The following is a 16919-nucleotide window of genomic DNA, read 5'->3' on the forward strand; positions in this document are numbered from 1 at the left end:
ATCAGGTAAGTAGCAGAAGTAAATCGTAACTTAGAGATGCAATGCATTTTTGGGAGGGAAGGACTTACATCTTCACATCCTCTACCTAGCTTCTCCAAGCAGGAATCAGCAGAGTGGCAAGACGTGGCTGCTTTGTGAAGGTTGTGAGCATAAGGCAGGGTCATCAGTCAGCCCGAAGCATCCCAAGCATCATTACATTCTCCTCTGCTGCCCTCCCCCTCAGGTAAAATATGAATAGATAGTACCAGCTGATGATAAACCCATCTCTATGGACTTCCAGGGCATGCTGCACTATGCATTTTGTATGAATATTGATAGAGAAGTAGCAAGGATGTGCAGGAAAAGATGGAGCATGACAAAGCCTGCCATCTTCTGCCCAGCACCTTGCCAATATGACTAGACACTGTCTAAGACAACACTGACAGACTTCCTTCACAAAGTGTCCAGCCAGAAGAGGCAGGAAGAGAAAGAGTACAGTCCAACCAGCATCCGAAGGCAGGCAAAGGGAAGAATCTACACTACTTTACTCTGATGGTTTGTGGAGTTGCACTTCCCAACATTTCTAGGAGAAAATATGAGTCAGAAATCCTACGGGAACTCCTGCAGCAGCATAGCTCCCTCCACAACCCACACATCCTCAGCAGAGCACTGCGCAATCTAACCCATATGGTATATCTGCACTGCAGTGTGGGCCAGAGCCGGGTGCGGCCTTACATTCAGCTCTCAAATGATAAAAGTTTGGCGCTTGAGCAACTGTTTGTGCTTGAGCAGTTGACTGAAGAGCCTGGAAATCAGAGCATTTAGGAAAACTTCTGGGTTACAGCTAGGTGCAAGATGGCTTTACAGAGGATGGGGAGGGGCTCTTGTCCTGCTCAGAGGTAAAGGTTTGTGATCCCAGCAAAGCAATGCGTTCGGGTATTCTGGGGATGAACACAGGGGCCAACACAAGCTTAAAAATAAATAAGTAAATAAATAAAATCACCAAACCCCCAGGAGTAGCATTTTAGGCTATCTGTAGTTAGCCAAGTAAATCTCTGGAGAGCTGCTGTTCCAGTGGACACCGATGCAGCATTTCTCTCTGTGAGAGGAATTCCCTGAAGGGGGCACTTCCGAGACCAGGATCCCAGGAGCAGCTCCTGACACAGAAACCTGATTCAGGCAGAACGGGTGTCCCGAGGACACCACCTGGCATCTCCCGTTCACCCCACATCTACACACAAGCACAATCTGAGAAGGGGTCTCAACGTTGTACACCTCACTGCCCACCCTAATATTAATGTGTGAGCTTGGGGAGGAGGTAACTTCTTCTCTGCCCTCAACCCCAGAAGTTATTGGAAATGTGAACAAAAGGCTCAAGGGTCTGCAGGGAGACAGATTCACTAAGACAAGCACAGTGCTCTGTCCTGCAAAGGAAACTACCACGGGCAGCCGTCCCAACTCGCAGGTACTTTTGAAGGGCACATCCGTTGCATTCCAATCTGTCACACAGGATCGGGACCTCAGTGGTCCCAGACACTGCGAGAAAGCAGTGAGCCCAGGCTGAAATAACCATGAGAAAGATGCTGACAAGTGTTAGACACAAATCACTGAGGATCCTCAGGACAGGCTTTGCAAATTGCCTCCTTTCGTGTTGCATTCTCTGCTGTGGAACTGCAGTGATAGGACCCTTTACTCACTGCCGGGCAGAGGCTGAACTGCTCTTTTCATGCACTTTCAATTCGGCACTACACTCGGAGAACCACCCCTTTTCTCTTTGCCTTTCTCTTTTCTTTTTGCTCTCCTTGGGCTTTTTGTGAAAGAGACACCCGCTTTCAAACCATTAAAAAAAAAAAAACAAAAAAAAAAACCTTAGTGGAAAATAATTTGCAGCTGTGATAATATCACATTTTTAAAAATACTGTGATATAGTTTTACTTTTAATAATAAAAGATAAAAAAGGGGAGTCTGTGAATAATTAGAGAGTGCAGTCTGAAGCCAGTTACAGTCATTGCAATTGATAATAAACTTAAACCCCCTTGACAGCAGGTAAATGCTTTGCAACCCTGACCCCCTTCCTCTCACATTACTTAACAACCCTGCAGTTCCAGCATTACATCACCATTGAAACGATTGGTTCCTGCATTTTAACTCTCTCCCCGTCTCCTCCGATTAGAAGCCACACAATGATGGGGAAAAAAAAAAAAAAGGAAGAAAATAAAAACTTCTCTCAAGTTTGCTGCGCTCCTTGTTTAGGTTTGGTTGGGTTAAGAATCAGCTTCTGCTGCTAACAGTCGGGGTTACACACACCAGAAAACAAACTCTGTCGAAGTGGAAGAGTGGGAAAGGGAGATGAGGAAGGGGAGGAGAAGAGGAGGAGGAAGGCGACGGGGGAAAAAAGTATATAGGAATCAGAAAAGGAAAAGAAAATTAAAAACAAACCTCATGGACATCACTGAGCCTGAATTCCCTGCTGAGGTGCAGAACATGAGAGCCCTGGAATGAGTGTATGTAGAACTTGAGCCAAAGCTTAACTAGCCCGAGTGAGTCATATCCTTCCCATTTGATTCCCGTCCAAATGATGATGTAATGCGCTGGCCCTCTCCCTCGTTCGCTCCCGCTCACTGCTCTGCCTCCCTCCTCCCCTTTTCTCCTTTTTAGCTCAGTGCTGGTGAAGTCACCATTTAAATCTGGCAGAGCTGAAGCAAAAACTTCAATGTAACCAAAACAGCCCCAGGCCGAGTTCCAGACGTACTGAGACTTGGTGGTGCAATTGCCATTGGAAACGAGTAAACAGAGAAAGAAACAGTGCCGCCTCTGAACGGCCTGCGCAGCTGCCTGCGGGATTGCAGGGAAGCCCAGGGATGGGGCTGGTTTGATTGACAAGGCTGACCGGGAGATCCTACACAAAACGCACTCGTGCTCAAATGCCCGCGTGTTACAGGCTTCAAGAGGATCCGGCAATTGGGAGAGGAGGAGATAGAGCCGGGGGGCAGCAGAGAAGATTTGAAGCAGACACAGCATGTTCGTTTAGGTCCGGCAGAGTGCACAGCACTGATTTTGCAGGTTGTGCCACTGCACTGAGCTTTCTCCCCCCTTAACCGCACAGAGCTGGCACATGAAGGCCTGGAATCGAGCCCTGAGTTTTTGAATGGGGACTACAGGGCTGTTTCTTAGTGCATCTGTAGACTTACCGGTGCAAGGCACTTTCTCTGCTACTTTAATAGTAGCAGAAAAGCCTCAAGCCATACAGCACTGTGAACTTATGAACCAAACGAGCTGCAGTGCTGCTATTGTTTACCCCGCATCTGAAACAATCCCTCTCTGGTGTTTATTTCACAAGTTTGACATGCATGGCTTTTTTTAAGGGTAGAGAATGTTTCTAAGTGGAACCAGTGAAAAATTTTTGAAAACAAAAGCTTTCACGTGCACTGGCATCAGCCACTGTGGTGCTGACTGCTCAGCATCGTATGGCAGAGTCCAACTCCTGCTAACGGTATACACTGCAGCAACCATAGCTGAAATGCCTCATGTGTCCTCTCTCACAGAAGTTTTTTCACCATTCATTACTTACAATTAATTGTATTCAACTGTAAAAAGTGGCAGTTCTGCACAAGAATGCAAAGCCTGAGCAATAACAGCAATACATGAGAATATCTCAATACCCATACGTGTGCTGATATGCATATCAGTTTGTATTGCCAGACTACAGAGATGCATGCATTAATGGCATCTGAAATACTGGAGAGGTGTTTAAAAGCGGCTCCTTGCTTTATAGATCAAAAATTTCAGCATATTTTACAGAGTCACCTCACCCATTGTCTCAGAAATTCAGTTTTAGAGCAGTCAGTGAAAACATCTATCCCCCACATTCATAAAGCAACAGGAAAACATATCAGTCAATGTGTTTTCTTCCTTATAATGATGGAATTTACAGAAAAGTAATTTCTATTGCCTAGCAGCATTTTATCAACAAGAGTTTGTGGGGAAGGTTTCGTTAATTGATCCCAGCAGTGATTTAATGTTCCTTATACAGCAAGGCAAAGAGATTATTGTAAAGTAGCAAAGTTTCCTCCCCGAGATGCTCTTAGGGTTATAAATTATCTCCAGAATGTGCTTGTATGGATCAGCATGGCTAGCTTCAGTCATGGTTCAGTCTTGAATTCAAGTAGTTTCAGCCATGAACTCCAATGATTTGTGTTTAAGGTACATATGAATTTCAAAGATAGAGAGGAGGAGAGAAACGAAGGGTTTCTCCTATTCAATTAAAAAAGAGCAGATCTCTGCAGCAGACTGACCTGCTGGGTGACACCCTCAATTGATATTGATGCTGCAGCCACTCAGAGTGACACCTTTATCAAGCAAGGCAGCTCTGAATTAGAGGTGATCGGCCATAATTATTACTGGCGCCACTGAAGCCTGTGGCTTGACAGCATCAGATGTGGTTGTTATAAAGTTTGGTCCATTGTGTCAATGGCCCGTATAACTCATTTATGTCTGAATTACCAGCTATTGATTTTTTGTCTTCTGTAATGTAATAAAATAAAAGTTAGATCATTCTTAAAGCTTTCTTTTAATTCCAGCTTTGCCGATAGTTTTGCTTCAAGCTCAGCTCACTTCTCCCTCTCCATTATAAAAAAAGGTGACTTCCAGCCCTTTTTCTGTGCATGTCTAGGGGGTCGCCTTCCCTCTCTCCCTCTTCTTTTTATTTTGTCTTCTTATTTTTATACTGCCGAACTGCTCAGCTTAGGTTCAGCATTCATCCTCCATTTATGCCACTAGCATTGCTGTGAAGTTTTTCATCAGCTCAGGACAGATCCCTGACTCAGAACAGCTTCAAACTGATGGGAAATACGGCTATATCCTATCCACAAACATAGATCACCAGGCCCACCTCTGGAAGGAAGGAAGCTGCCACCATAGAGAAAAACTATTGCCCTGAGGGGTGGAGGTTATTCTGCTTGGCCATAAGCATCCACTTCTGAAGCCCTTAGTAATGAACCAGCCTCTTCTCACTCCTCTAGAAGACCCATACAACCAGCAGCCTGCTGGATTGAAAGTAAAGTGCAATCCAAAAGATGATGCAGTACTACCACCCTGCTTCAAGCAATTCTCTGGCAAATGTGCCCTTCACAAAAGAAAACTTTGTTTACCATCATCAAGAGCAGACCCACTGTCCATCTGTGAGCATCCTAATCAACATATTACAGGACTGACTGGATTTGTATGGGTAACAGCCCTTTTGATTATTATTGGTCACATAGACACAACTTCAGACTTAAAGCACCTAGAAACAGTCCCTGCATTATAGAACATGTTTTTTTTTAATTTAGGCATTTTCTGACATGAAGGAGAAAGATCCGAACAGCCTGATCTGCCTGTAATTTCTAAATGATGTATTTACACTAAAGACTCATTTCAAGAAGCATACAGCTTTAAAACAGAGCTTGTGCTCCAAAGGAGTTAAAAATTATTTGTGCTTGCTAGTGGGAATACAAAAGGCTCTTTCCAGGCAGGTATTTCCAAGGCCTATTGATTTTTTCTTCCCCCTAACAGGAAACACTGTTTTCCCATTTTCCTTCCTGTGACAGACCAGTTAATGATAAAGAATGCCCTGTGCTCAAAGGAAATTCCGCTTGCATTCAAGAGCTCCCTCTTTATCTGTTTACTCTTCTGTCTTTTCTTTCTCCCCCCTCTCTGCCCCTATCCTTAAATTTCCATGCTCAGCCACACTCAAGAATAGGGCTGTTGTGATGGGAGTTGTGGGATGTTTTAATTCTAATGGGAGCCTTCTTCAAAGTAGCGCCCTGGCCAGCACAGTTATGACTCCAGCTTAGCTGTCTGGTTCAGGAATGCTTGCAACACCCTCCCTGCAGCATGTTTCATCCTTAGGGAAAGGGTGGTGGGGCACACCACAGATGTTTGGTGTAACAGAAACTCCACAAAATCACTGCTCCTGCTGAAAGTTTCCACTCTGAACAACCAGAAAGCTCTGAACTTCGAGAGCCCAAATGTCAGAGCACACTGGGATTATCTCACGAGCATATTGCAACAAGGAACTGGGTGTACTGCAGCTGAGATGGCTGGTGAACAAATCATCAGCTATACGTGCATTTTAGGTGAGTGGGTCACACACAGCATTTGGGACTGACCTGTGCCTATTTTGATCAGTGGCCCAAAGCACTATGGCGGTGCCTGGGGATGAAAGCAGCGTAGCCTGATTATTTTTCTCCCCACTCCTTCACTCTTAAAGAGGCTTGATTAAGAAAATATTCTGTAATAATGGTCCTACATTCAGGAAAGTCTCATTTTCATTCCGACATTATTTTTCATTTTCATTTCTAAACCAAGAGCCTAACAGTCCCTGTGGAATTGAAGAGGCCAGATAATTTCAGGGTTAAACAAGCTTTAATGACTATCATATGTATGGAACCTTAAACCTAGTATTAAAAATTATTTTTTTTTAAGTGGCATCTCTTCCTTTTTTAATTTAAAATAACCATCCAGGTGGTTTCCTAAGGATTTCTTTGCAAATTGCTTCCAGTGAACCTTTTCAGTTACAGACCACTGCAAACCCATGTGGTGTTATTACTCAGCGTTCAGTTCAACTTGGGTGTCCCCTGTTTGTAAAGTGGACAGAGGGACCATCTTCACAAGAGCCTACACAGAGAGGCCGGGGATTCTGAGCCTGTCAGCTGTCACCAGCGAGGACATAAGAAAGCAGAGATCCACCAAGTTCAGAAATGAGCACATTTTTCAAATTGCTAATGTGACAGTGGGACACGTACTACCAAGTCACTCAGGTGCTTCTGAAAAAGCTGCTCTCCTTCTAGGACACTCATCCCCAAGTGCTCAGCACTGAGATGTGGCAGAAGCAGAGCAGGTTTTTCCATGCCCTATGCAAAGTATCCAGAATTGTGCTTTGTGAGAACTGCCCCATGCCTCCTGCATTTAAGCACTGTAATAAAATGAATTGGAATCAGTGATCCTTATGGGTCCCCTTCCAACTCTGGATAGTCTGTGATTCTATATTCTAAGTCTTACCGAATCCTGGAACAAAGATCTCTCCCTCTCACTTATATGCCCAAATGCACTGCTAGGTTAGAAATGCACTATTGAAAATATTAAAGGAAAAAGAATGAGAATTTTGGATAGAAAAGCTCTGGAGACAAATGTTCTGCCACAAACCATGCATATGTGCAGTGAGTATCACAGTATCGCAGTAAGACTTCTCCACATTCATGCAATGAATTTTAACCAAAATTTTCCAGAACAATCTCAAGACAAGAACTTCTTCTCAGGTGATGCTCTGAAGCAGGTTAATGCCACTTGGGATCATGGTTTTGGTGCTTGGGACATTAAGCCACGAGAAAATAGATGGAACACTGCCTATATACCTTCACCAAAGAGCTGTGGGCCAGCAGTGAGCAGCTGACCTGGAAGTGAAGAGCTCTGTACCCAATTATGTACCAATGAGTCATCCAGTCCAAGGAGCCAGCTATTTTATTACAGCTGTAAACCACAAATACCATAGACAAATAACGCAGCAATTTATGCAAAATAATAAATAATGTTTTACATCTCTATAGAACCTTTCGCCCTAAAAGATCCCAAAGCACCTCCCAGGCAAGCCATAAAAAGTAAAGCAATGCAATCACCCTTAACGTGGGCGATGGCAGCCCGCCAGCCACCCGCATAGGAGCACAGAGGAGAAGAGATGTTGACTAAGGACAAAAGTAAACAGCTGCAATTATTTTAAAAATGCTGTGTAATCTGTACTGTTCACCCATAATGAAAAGGAGATTCTTTTCCCCCAGTGTGATTCTGATTACTCTAATGGATAATTAGTCCATGCTTGGTGAAGAATGATGCCATCACTATTTTTAGTGTTGCACAAAGACCCAGTCATTTGTGTATCCTAAATATTTTGATCCCCCATCTCAGATATCTCAATATTTAATGTTTTATCTTTATCTATTATGTTTTGTCTATCTTAGGCTTGCTTTATCTTGGACCTAGTTTAAAACTTGCTTCCCATATAGTTGCATTTCAACTCCTGTAGCGGGAGAAAGGGTCTGGTTTTTGATGTTCTTTTTGTTGTGTTTCTAAAAGCCACAAAAGTAAGCTGAAATTGCAAAGTATGGATTAAAAGAGCAAACTCATATGCCAAAATGAAATTTGTGCTGTGGAGAACCGTGTGGTAAGCACTGAATAACAGTACAGATAAGCTCTAATACAATCATCTGTATCATCTTCATGCAGGTTTTTTTTGTTTTGTTTTGTTTTGTTTTGTTTTGTTTTGTTTTGTTTTGGTAGCCTCTTTTTTATTTTTCCAGCATGACAAAAATAACCAGCATTCTAATAAAGCTTTTTAAAAATAGGCAAAGCTCTGGGGCCCAGCTGAATTTGGAGAAGGAGAATTCCAGGACTCAGATCACCCTCAACCCAGCAGCACTGATTTACAATGCTATTTCATAGAAATGTACACAAGGTCACTTGTTCCTAAAGATGACTCCTTTCTTTTTAGTAATCCAGCTGACAGTTCAATATGTCCTTCATGAAAGTAAACAGCTGTATCTGATTACTGGGAAATATTTGCTGGACTCTTGCTGGACAAATTGGCTTTAGTTTTGAAGCCCCGTGAATTACAGGTAGCTGAGCAATCCTGCTGGCCCCAGCTCGTCCTCAGGTACACAGTTAACACCATTCAATTGCTGTCAGGATGCTGAGAACTCATAGCAGTGGTACCATTTGCAACTTGGCTCCATCCAAAGGTCTGAATTTAATCTATGTGCAGCATCTCGACACCGAAACTACAGCTTCTTTTAGTAAAGATTAGAATTTTTATGTGTTGTTACAAAACAAAGAAGTCTGCAACAAGGAGACTGAGTCCCAACTCAGGGCCAGCCTGCAAGTTCCTGTTCTGCAGGATCCCACTGAAGTGCAACATAACATTTCCAGTGTAAGAAGTCAGCCACAACAATTAAAATTCTATTGCTGATGACATAAAGCTATTACCTGATTAGACATTCTATTTAAAAGGGAAAAATTGTTGTCTTTTCTGATATTTTTTTTCCTGTTTTTCACGGTGCATTCTTCTCGGTAATGAGAGTTAAGCAGGAAATACTAGTTCAATTTCCTTCATAGCAACTTCTCCAGTCACAGATTCATTATCTCAGAGATCCTTTCTGAAAGTGAGTGAGGTCCATCTGTACTCACTTATGTTTTTAGGATTTACATGCAATGTTTATCCTCCAAAGCTTTTTTTCTGGAAAAGAATGACCATCTATTATCTCTGAACATATTCAAAATAAACAGACTTCTCACACACTCATTCACATCTTTCAGGACTCTAAAAGGAAAGTATCTGCATTTACTGACTTCAGAGCCAGAGTTACACCATCAGTTTTGCCTTGATGATAAATGAAAGAGAAAATATTTCTGTCTTCTCCATTTGGTGGTGCAGGATGCTGCTTTACTTATAATGCCAGTTTCTATGAATCAAAATGAACAACTTTTCCAGTCTTGCAATGAAAAACAATGAAATCTAACTACAAAACATGCACGTACATGGAAATACGCAGTGAGTAAGAGCGCATTCCACACAAACTGTGCCTACTGAATTTACACTTGGAAACAGGCATCTATTTGGACAGTTTCTGACTCTAGCCTAGTCCTACCTATTGTGCAAACCCAAATTCTCCATGTTTATCTTTAGTGACCACAGTCCGTGTCAGTGAGGCACTCCTGTGAATTCTGTACTGGAAAAATCGCACTGGCACGCTGGCATCCCTGGTGATTTTTCACATAAGGATAGACGATTAACTTTCTGCTAAAGAATGAACAACAGTCAGCTCAATTTTATAAATCCCAAGAAACTAGATTTTAATTTGTTTAAATTAGAAAAAAAGATTTATTATGGAAACAGGATAAACAAATTAAAACAATGATGACTAACCCATCTGAGAACCTGCAGAGTTTGCTTACGGCCCAAGATTCCCTCTAGTGTGAGTGGAAACTTCTGTGAATGTGTCTGAATGGCTTTGATGCAAAAAAAAGCAGCACCTAGATCTGTTTCCCAGCTTAACTGGGATGTTATGTGTTTAACCTTCCAGACCCTGAGACTGCACCATTTCTGACCCATATCCCCAAAACTCCCTTTGCTCCTTCCTTAGTTTCTCAGGGTTTTGAAACTTTCTGCTGCCTTTGTCCCTCATGTTCATATTTCCACATGTTAATTATTCTGTACAGAGATGCCAATCTGAATTCAGCCTGAAACCACTTCAGGGCTTATATATTCTTGTAATTGCTTCATAACTGGAACATGTGTCTCACCACCCTGCACGTCAATAGTTGCAACATCATTTTCTCTGGCTTTTACCAATGCAATTTTACCTCTTTCATATCTGTCCAGACTGCTGCTGCAAAGACCATTTTTCTAACACTTTGCCTTGAATGTGCCAGCTCTTTCTTTGTCCTTTAATTAGCACAGTCGGAACTTCCTCCTGAGATGCTGTTTTCTTTCATTTTCTAGACTCTTGTAACCATCCTCCCCACACCTTCCCCAGCACGTTTTCTTAACAGATCAATCCACCATGCCAACCTAACACCTCTCAGTGCCCCTGGAAAGCTGTCTTCCTGACCCAACGTTACTAAAGAGTGCCTGTACCTTGAAAGCAAGCAGATCATCACAGAAGTTTGCTGTCAGCCCATCACCACTTACAACTACTCACAAGCCCTCCTCCTGCATCACGGCACAGAGATGATGAACTGCTGCTTCTTCTAGAAATTTTTATTAGTTCCCCCAGGCACGGCCTTGCATTTTTTAATACTGAATTTCATTCCATTACCATTAGTTCAGTACTCAGAGATCATCCAGGTTTTTTTTGTTGGTCGTTTTTTTTCCTCCTTTTCCTTCTTTTTTTTTTTATTTTTTTGTATAATATCCAGGTCCTTCTCTGTATTGCCAGTGTCTCCAAACCCTGCATCATCATCAGCACTTTTTAAACTTGCATTACAGTCATTAATGAAACATGAAACAAAACTGGATCTGCATTGAAACTTCGTCAAACTCCACAAGTAACCTCTTCCAACCCAAAACCTTCCCATTCAACCCTATCCTGGTTATTTCCACTACCTGTACTTTCATTTTAAGCATGCTAAACGAAGCCTATCTGCCGTGCTTCCTAGAGGAGACTCCCCCATGTTAGTTGTGGTTCTTGAGATTTCAAGAAGCACCCATGCTTGAGATTTTTCTGAGCTGGTAGAATGGGATAAGCAAATTTTCTGGAAGGTTTTAAGATAAATGTTTTAATTACAGTGTAAATAAGTATCACAAAATCAGAAATACTACTGAAATGTTTAAGACATATTTCAGGTGTCTAGCAACTGTCACAACTGTATTAGAACTTTGCATCTGTGCCCCAGAGAACCAAGAAGCCCTCTAAGGCACAGCATGCCATTCTGTACTGATTACCCTCATTACTGGGAAGTATCATTCTGTAGAATTTTTGGTGTTCCTAAAAGAGCTTTCAGGAATGCCACAAAAATGGATGGTTTGCTAACTTGATTAATGTCGCGATCTGTCTACTGTTGCTTTCTCAGGAAATTATTTCACAAACTTCACTTCTGGGTGTTGCTTAACATCCAGAACCAGCTCCACTATAAACTCACACATATGATTTATCTGGTGGCCAGCGTGTGTGGGAGGAAAGATCTAGGACTCTGACAAAACTTCAATCCTTTCAGCTTTCAGGCAATCGCATGCCGACTGCTACACTCCATAGCCTGTTTGTAAATCCTCAGCCAATGCAAACTATTAATATTGAGTTTGCACTAAGTGAGTGCAAAATGAAAGTGATTAGACACATCCTTCTAAAAAAAAATTATACGCACATGTTTTACTAGCTCTAAATGTTAAACCAGCTGATTACATCATACCAACAGAGTAAAATTTACTCTGAGGTTACTAAGGAAACTGTTTTCGCTAAATAACAACAGAGTCCCTTCATTTAATCTGAATTCACACAAGATTCAAGTTTAGCTTAATCTTACTTCACAAAAATCTCATGCTGTAATTCCACAGTGTCTGTTCGGACCAGCTGGGATGCTCTGCAGTCAGTTCGGAGGGAAAAGCTCTCTAGGGACTGCAGCAAGGCTTTCTCAAATGAGGGGCCCTTGTCTGTTGTATTTGCTGTTCTTGGTGGCCTGCCAGCATCCCCAAATTTGGCAAGGTTCAGAGCACAATCTGTAGTCGGGTTGCTTGATTATCATTAATGTTATTACTTTTATTGGTTCAGTTAATATGTTTTCACTTTGTTGTGTTTTAATTTCACTTTGGTTGTCAGTGTTGCCTATTCTGTATCTCCAGCTTGAGGAGATGTGACGATGCCAGGGGCAGCCACGAAAGTCAGCATCTAATGGCTATCAGTATGGTTCTTGTTCCTCTCCATTTTGGAGGCCAGTGTATGAAATCTCTGTTTGGTTTCATCTGATTCCCTAGTGTTTTCATAATGTTCAAACAAAAGGTATTAACTACTTGCAATTACTATTAAATGAAAAAAAAAAAAAAAAAAAGGAAGTTGCAAGTACCCAAAAGTGTCCTCATGGATTTAGTCAGATGGTAGTTGATCAGGTAAACACAGCACAAACCCAGAATTAATTCCAGGATCACTGGTGTGATTTCATCTACCTAGCTGTTATGCTGATAATACACATACGTACAGGCATGCATCTCACAAGCATACAATGAGATAATAGATATTATCACACAGAAAGCATTATATATTTATTAGAAGTGTAACTATGTAAAAGATAAAGCTGACTTAAAAAGAATATTGGAGGATGAATGACATTAAAATTTGTGTTTATGTTTACAGTTGCATCTTCATTTTCATTCCAAACCCTTCCTCTATTTTTTTTTAAAGATACTTCTGAAACCTTCCAAAGCGTTCCCTTTTTAGGCTAAATACTGAAGGCCTAATCTTTGCCAAATAATGAATATTTAAAAAAATATTTCTTTGAACCACTTTTCTGTCTTTTACAAAGGCAGTGAAAAGCGTAAAGAGTTCTACACTTAGAAACACTGGGAAAAGTTGAACTTTTCCATGAAAACAGTCCTCTTGAAGAAAAACAAAAAAAAAAGCTTTAGAGGGTATTGATAGAAATTAGGTTTCATTTGGTGAAGTCTTTCAAAGTCTTGTTTTGTTTAGGGCAATTATGTTTTCCACAAGTTTTCTCACAAAGCTTTTAAATCATGCACCTTAGAAAAACAACTCTACTTTTCACTTCAGCTAGCTCAGCTTCTATAAAAAATTTATAGGGACTAAGAAAAAGGTCTGTAACCTGCAGAGTGCTAGTGAATTTAGAAAGAAGCACAGATGAGAGACAGTCTCATATGCTGTCTGGAGCTCAGCTCTGCGAATTCACAAGAAACGCTTTCATACAAGAGCTTTCTGTTTTGTCTTCTCACACATACATTTGATCTAATCTGTTGGCTCTCCCAGTCAATGATACCAATTTTATTCTTCCTGTTCTCACTTACTCAGCCTTCTCCAGGCTACATCTGTGACCTCCCTGGTCCTTCTGCTCCATTCTACCCTATCACTTCCTGTCCAGTAAAAATACCAGCCCATAGCTATTTCTTTTTTCAGAGGAGAAATTTCCAACACAACTTATCTTTCTTCAAATCCCATCAGCTCACTAACTTCATATTGCCTATTTGTACAGAGCTAACAAGCAGTAGAACCAGCACAAGTGACCATCTGTGTTATCTCCTCTGTTTAAACATGTTTCCACTGAGCTAAGCTTTCTCACCTGTACATGAATGTGCTCCTGCTCAGGAGTCATGCCTTTTGTTCAGGAGGCTTGCTAACAAAATTATCTCAGTTGGAAAGAATCAGGACCAGTGCATCTTTACAAACCGCTTTAGGAAACATGTTTTTAGCCAGATAGCACTGCAGGCAGCAGGTTGAAAATAGACCACAGGTCAAAGGGATATAAATAGAACAAAACAACAAGAATCCTTTTTTTTTTTTTTTTTCCTCACCAAAATAGTCTTAATGGCTGAGTAAATTGAAAATTCTTTTTTACAGTATAAACTTACTAAAAATGTTTTTCAAACGTTTACCACAAGGTGCCAGCAGTTCTTTAATGCTTTTTTATTTTCACTTCTCTATATATTCAAAACAGTGGTACAATGTGGAAAAGACTTCAGGCAGTAAAGTCATAAGGAGCATTAATGCCAGGATCAAAGACCTGATAGAGAACAAGATCCCACATACATAATAGTACCTTCAAAAGAAAAATGAAGACAAAGATTGAGGTATTTGTGCAGAGATATGAGGCATGTCAGTCTGTGGTCATTTAGGGTTTGTCTGAACGTTTGAAACCAGATCAACTATGTATGTAGGTTCCTCAGAAACTAATGCCACCTTTTTTCATGCAAACTACATCAGATTCAAAGAGAACAATAACACTGTTCAATAGAGAAAATTCTCAGTTACAAAACACTATTTTTCAGCATAGTCACCACCATTAGCTGTGCATTTTTGTCAATGATGTACAAGAGCCTGCATGCTCTGCTCATAAAAATCTTCATAGCCATCCAGAACATGGCTTATGTCCCTATCACTACTGAAATGAACCACTCAGCACAGCACTGTGCTCACATCCATTGTTTGATCTCCATAAACTTTCAGCAAGCATCAATAAATATCAGTGGGAGCAATTTTTTCTGCATGGAGAAATTCAATTACACACCTCTGCTTCATGCACACTTCCATGCCAGATACCATTTTGTCAGACTGCCCCTCAGCTGCCATCTGCCAGACAGAAGCAAAATGCAATAGGATACTGGTGGGAAGGTTCAACCTCTACTGCCATAATACCAACATCCACCTCTGATGTTATGAGTCAACATATAAAATAGGAGGCATTACTTTTGGAGCAGCCCTCATAGCTCAGCCTGCAGTGAGGATACTCAGCTACCAATTTAGTTTACTTAGATCTTATCCTCTATGAATATTAGTGTGAGGGAGTAAATTCCTCATACAGTATAGCTACAACCCCTCCTAATATGTGCACAATATTGCTGGAAGCTACCTATCAGAGGTCTGAACTCAGATGAGAAAATGAGGTGCGTTATCCAAAGCCATCTGCCATTTCTAAATGTATTAATATTAAAATGTCCATTAGGACTTATTGCAGGCAAATGTTTTACTTTTCATTTTGGCTGGACAGTGTTGATCCTAGTGCTCACTACTGTTAAGCAACCACGTTGGTGAAGATTTACCAGTATTTAAGTATCAAAAACAGACTTTCAACCATGAAATCAGAATAACTGAGTACCAGAACAGCAGGACTTTAAAGAGGCTGCCTTCTCAGTCTGTTTTATTACATTTTCAATCATATAGCTATAACATGAAAGGTTATTATAAAAATGACCTGAAAGTATCCATACATGTTATAGACACTCCATTAAGTCTTAATATTTTATACACATGTAGCTCTTTCCACTCAGAAAGGGTCACAAAGCAATTTACAAACAATATATGCAGAACTAACTTGAGACATTTAATGCAATATGGTTTCCCTTCATAGAGATACATGACTAAACATCCCCAATGAGTAATATGGCTAGCAGCCATAACAGCCTCAGGCTGTGATCTGGTCTGCTCTCATAAGCTAAACAGAGTTAGTCTTGGCCAAATGCGTTTGGGAGCTCTCCAAGGAAATCCCAGGGTGCTTCAGGAAGCAGAGCTGGTGATTCAGTAGGTGGCATACTTCCCCTGGAGTCAGCACCGAAGCAACTGCAAGGGAAGTGTTGGTAGGTGCAACGCAATTAACCAAATGGGATTTCAGGCTGAGACTGGCCATTTGTCACACTGTCATGATTTATTAGGGATGCTATGGATTCTGCAATTAACAAAAATAAAGAAAGAAGAAAAGAAAGAAAAATAAAAGGAGTCACTGCTGCACAGTCCTCCTTTTGCAGAGTTCATTTAGTTTAGAGAAGTTGACAGAATTTATTCCTAAGTCTTTCAGTTGCAAATGTTTTGTTTCAAATGGGAACTGTGTGTAAACGCTGCTGTACTTTCTGGTCCTCACCAACACAGCAAATTTTTTGCCTCTCACCCACATTATTAAACAAAGTGATTACGGAGTTCCCTCAGTGTGCAAATTCCTTCCTTTGCCTCAGCACTGGTAGCTCCATCAAAGCACCACATCCACTTTTAAGCGCTGTTCCTAGTTAACACTGGGCCACAGCCAGAGACCACTCTCCAGAGAAACACTTGAAAGTCCAGAAAAGAGAGCAAGAACACACTGAGCAGGTTAGTTAGACTATGGAAGACCAGACAGAGAGCGGACATCACAGGTTTTCAAATACACAACAGGCTGCTGAAGACAGAAAGAAGGAATACAATATTTTTTCCCATTTACTCTGAGTAGAATCAAAAATAAAATGAACTTATATTTGCTTCAAGGAGTGTTCAGGTTAGAATCAAAGAAAAAGTTATCTCAAAGTAAATGCAGTTAAGTATAGCAATTGAATGCTGGGATGTGTGCCCTCCATTTCTGGAGGTTGTCAAAAACACATTAGAGATATTTCTGTCAGAAATGATGTAGATGTTACTTAATTCTACTTCAGGTAGAGGATTAGATGGACACTTGAAGTCCCCTGCAGCTATATAGTTCAGTGGTTCCATAATTTTTATGAAAGGAAAATATTTATGGCTTTGGTATTACAGATTTCTTCCTATTTGTATCAAGTTTAAAATAATAACATTCCCAGTCCACACCTAACAAAAATAAATCTTAAAATACATCACATTTGATATTGTCAGGAAACCATGCTGGGATTTTAGGGGAATTACAGCTAAAATTACACACTTCAGAAAAATTTATGCAAAATATATTTTGTGATCTTTTTTCTTTTTTCTTTT

The 16919-nt window shown here is 40.9% G+C and overlaps 1 protein-coding gene across 3 annotated transcripts in view; it reads right to left on the bottom strand.

The window, feature by feature from the left end:
* Nucleotides 1-16919, bottom strand: part of CREB5 (cAMP responsive element binding protein 5) — a 245531-nt gene that overhangs the window by 95963 nt on the left and 132649 nt on the right. Inside the window, exon 1 of one of the 3 annotated variants that reach the window (XM_042888953.1) lies at nucleotides 2419-2482. The exons of the other annotated variants lie outside the window; for them this stretch is intronic. Coding sequence (XP_042744887.1) covers nucleotides 2419-2465 — 47 coding nt within the window. The 5' untranslated portion in view covers nucleotides 2466-2482. Of the gene's footprint in view, nucleotides 1-2418; nucleotides 2483-16919 lie in introns of those variants that run through there. 3 annotated transcript variants of the gene reach the window in all.

The sequence above is a fragment of the Lagopus leucura genome, unplaced genomic scaffold, assembly GCF_019238085.1.
Source record: "Lagopus leucura isolate 7727_CA_CO unplaced genomic scaffold, USGS_WTPT01 Super-Scaffold_100157, whole genome shotgun sequence".
NCBI lineage: Eukaryota > Metazoa > Chordata > Aves > Galliformes > Phasianidae > Lagopus > Lagopus leucura.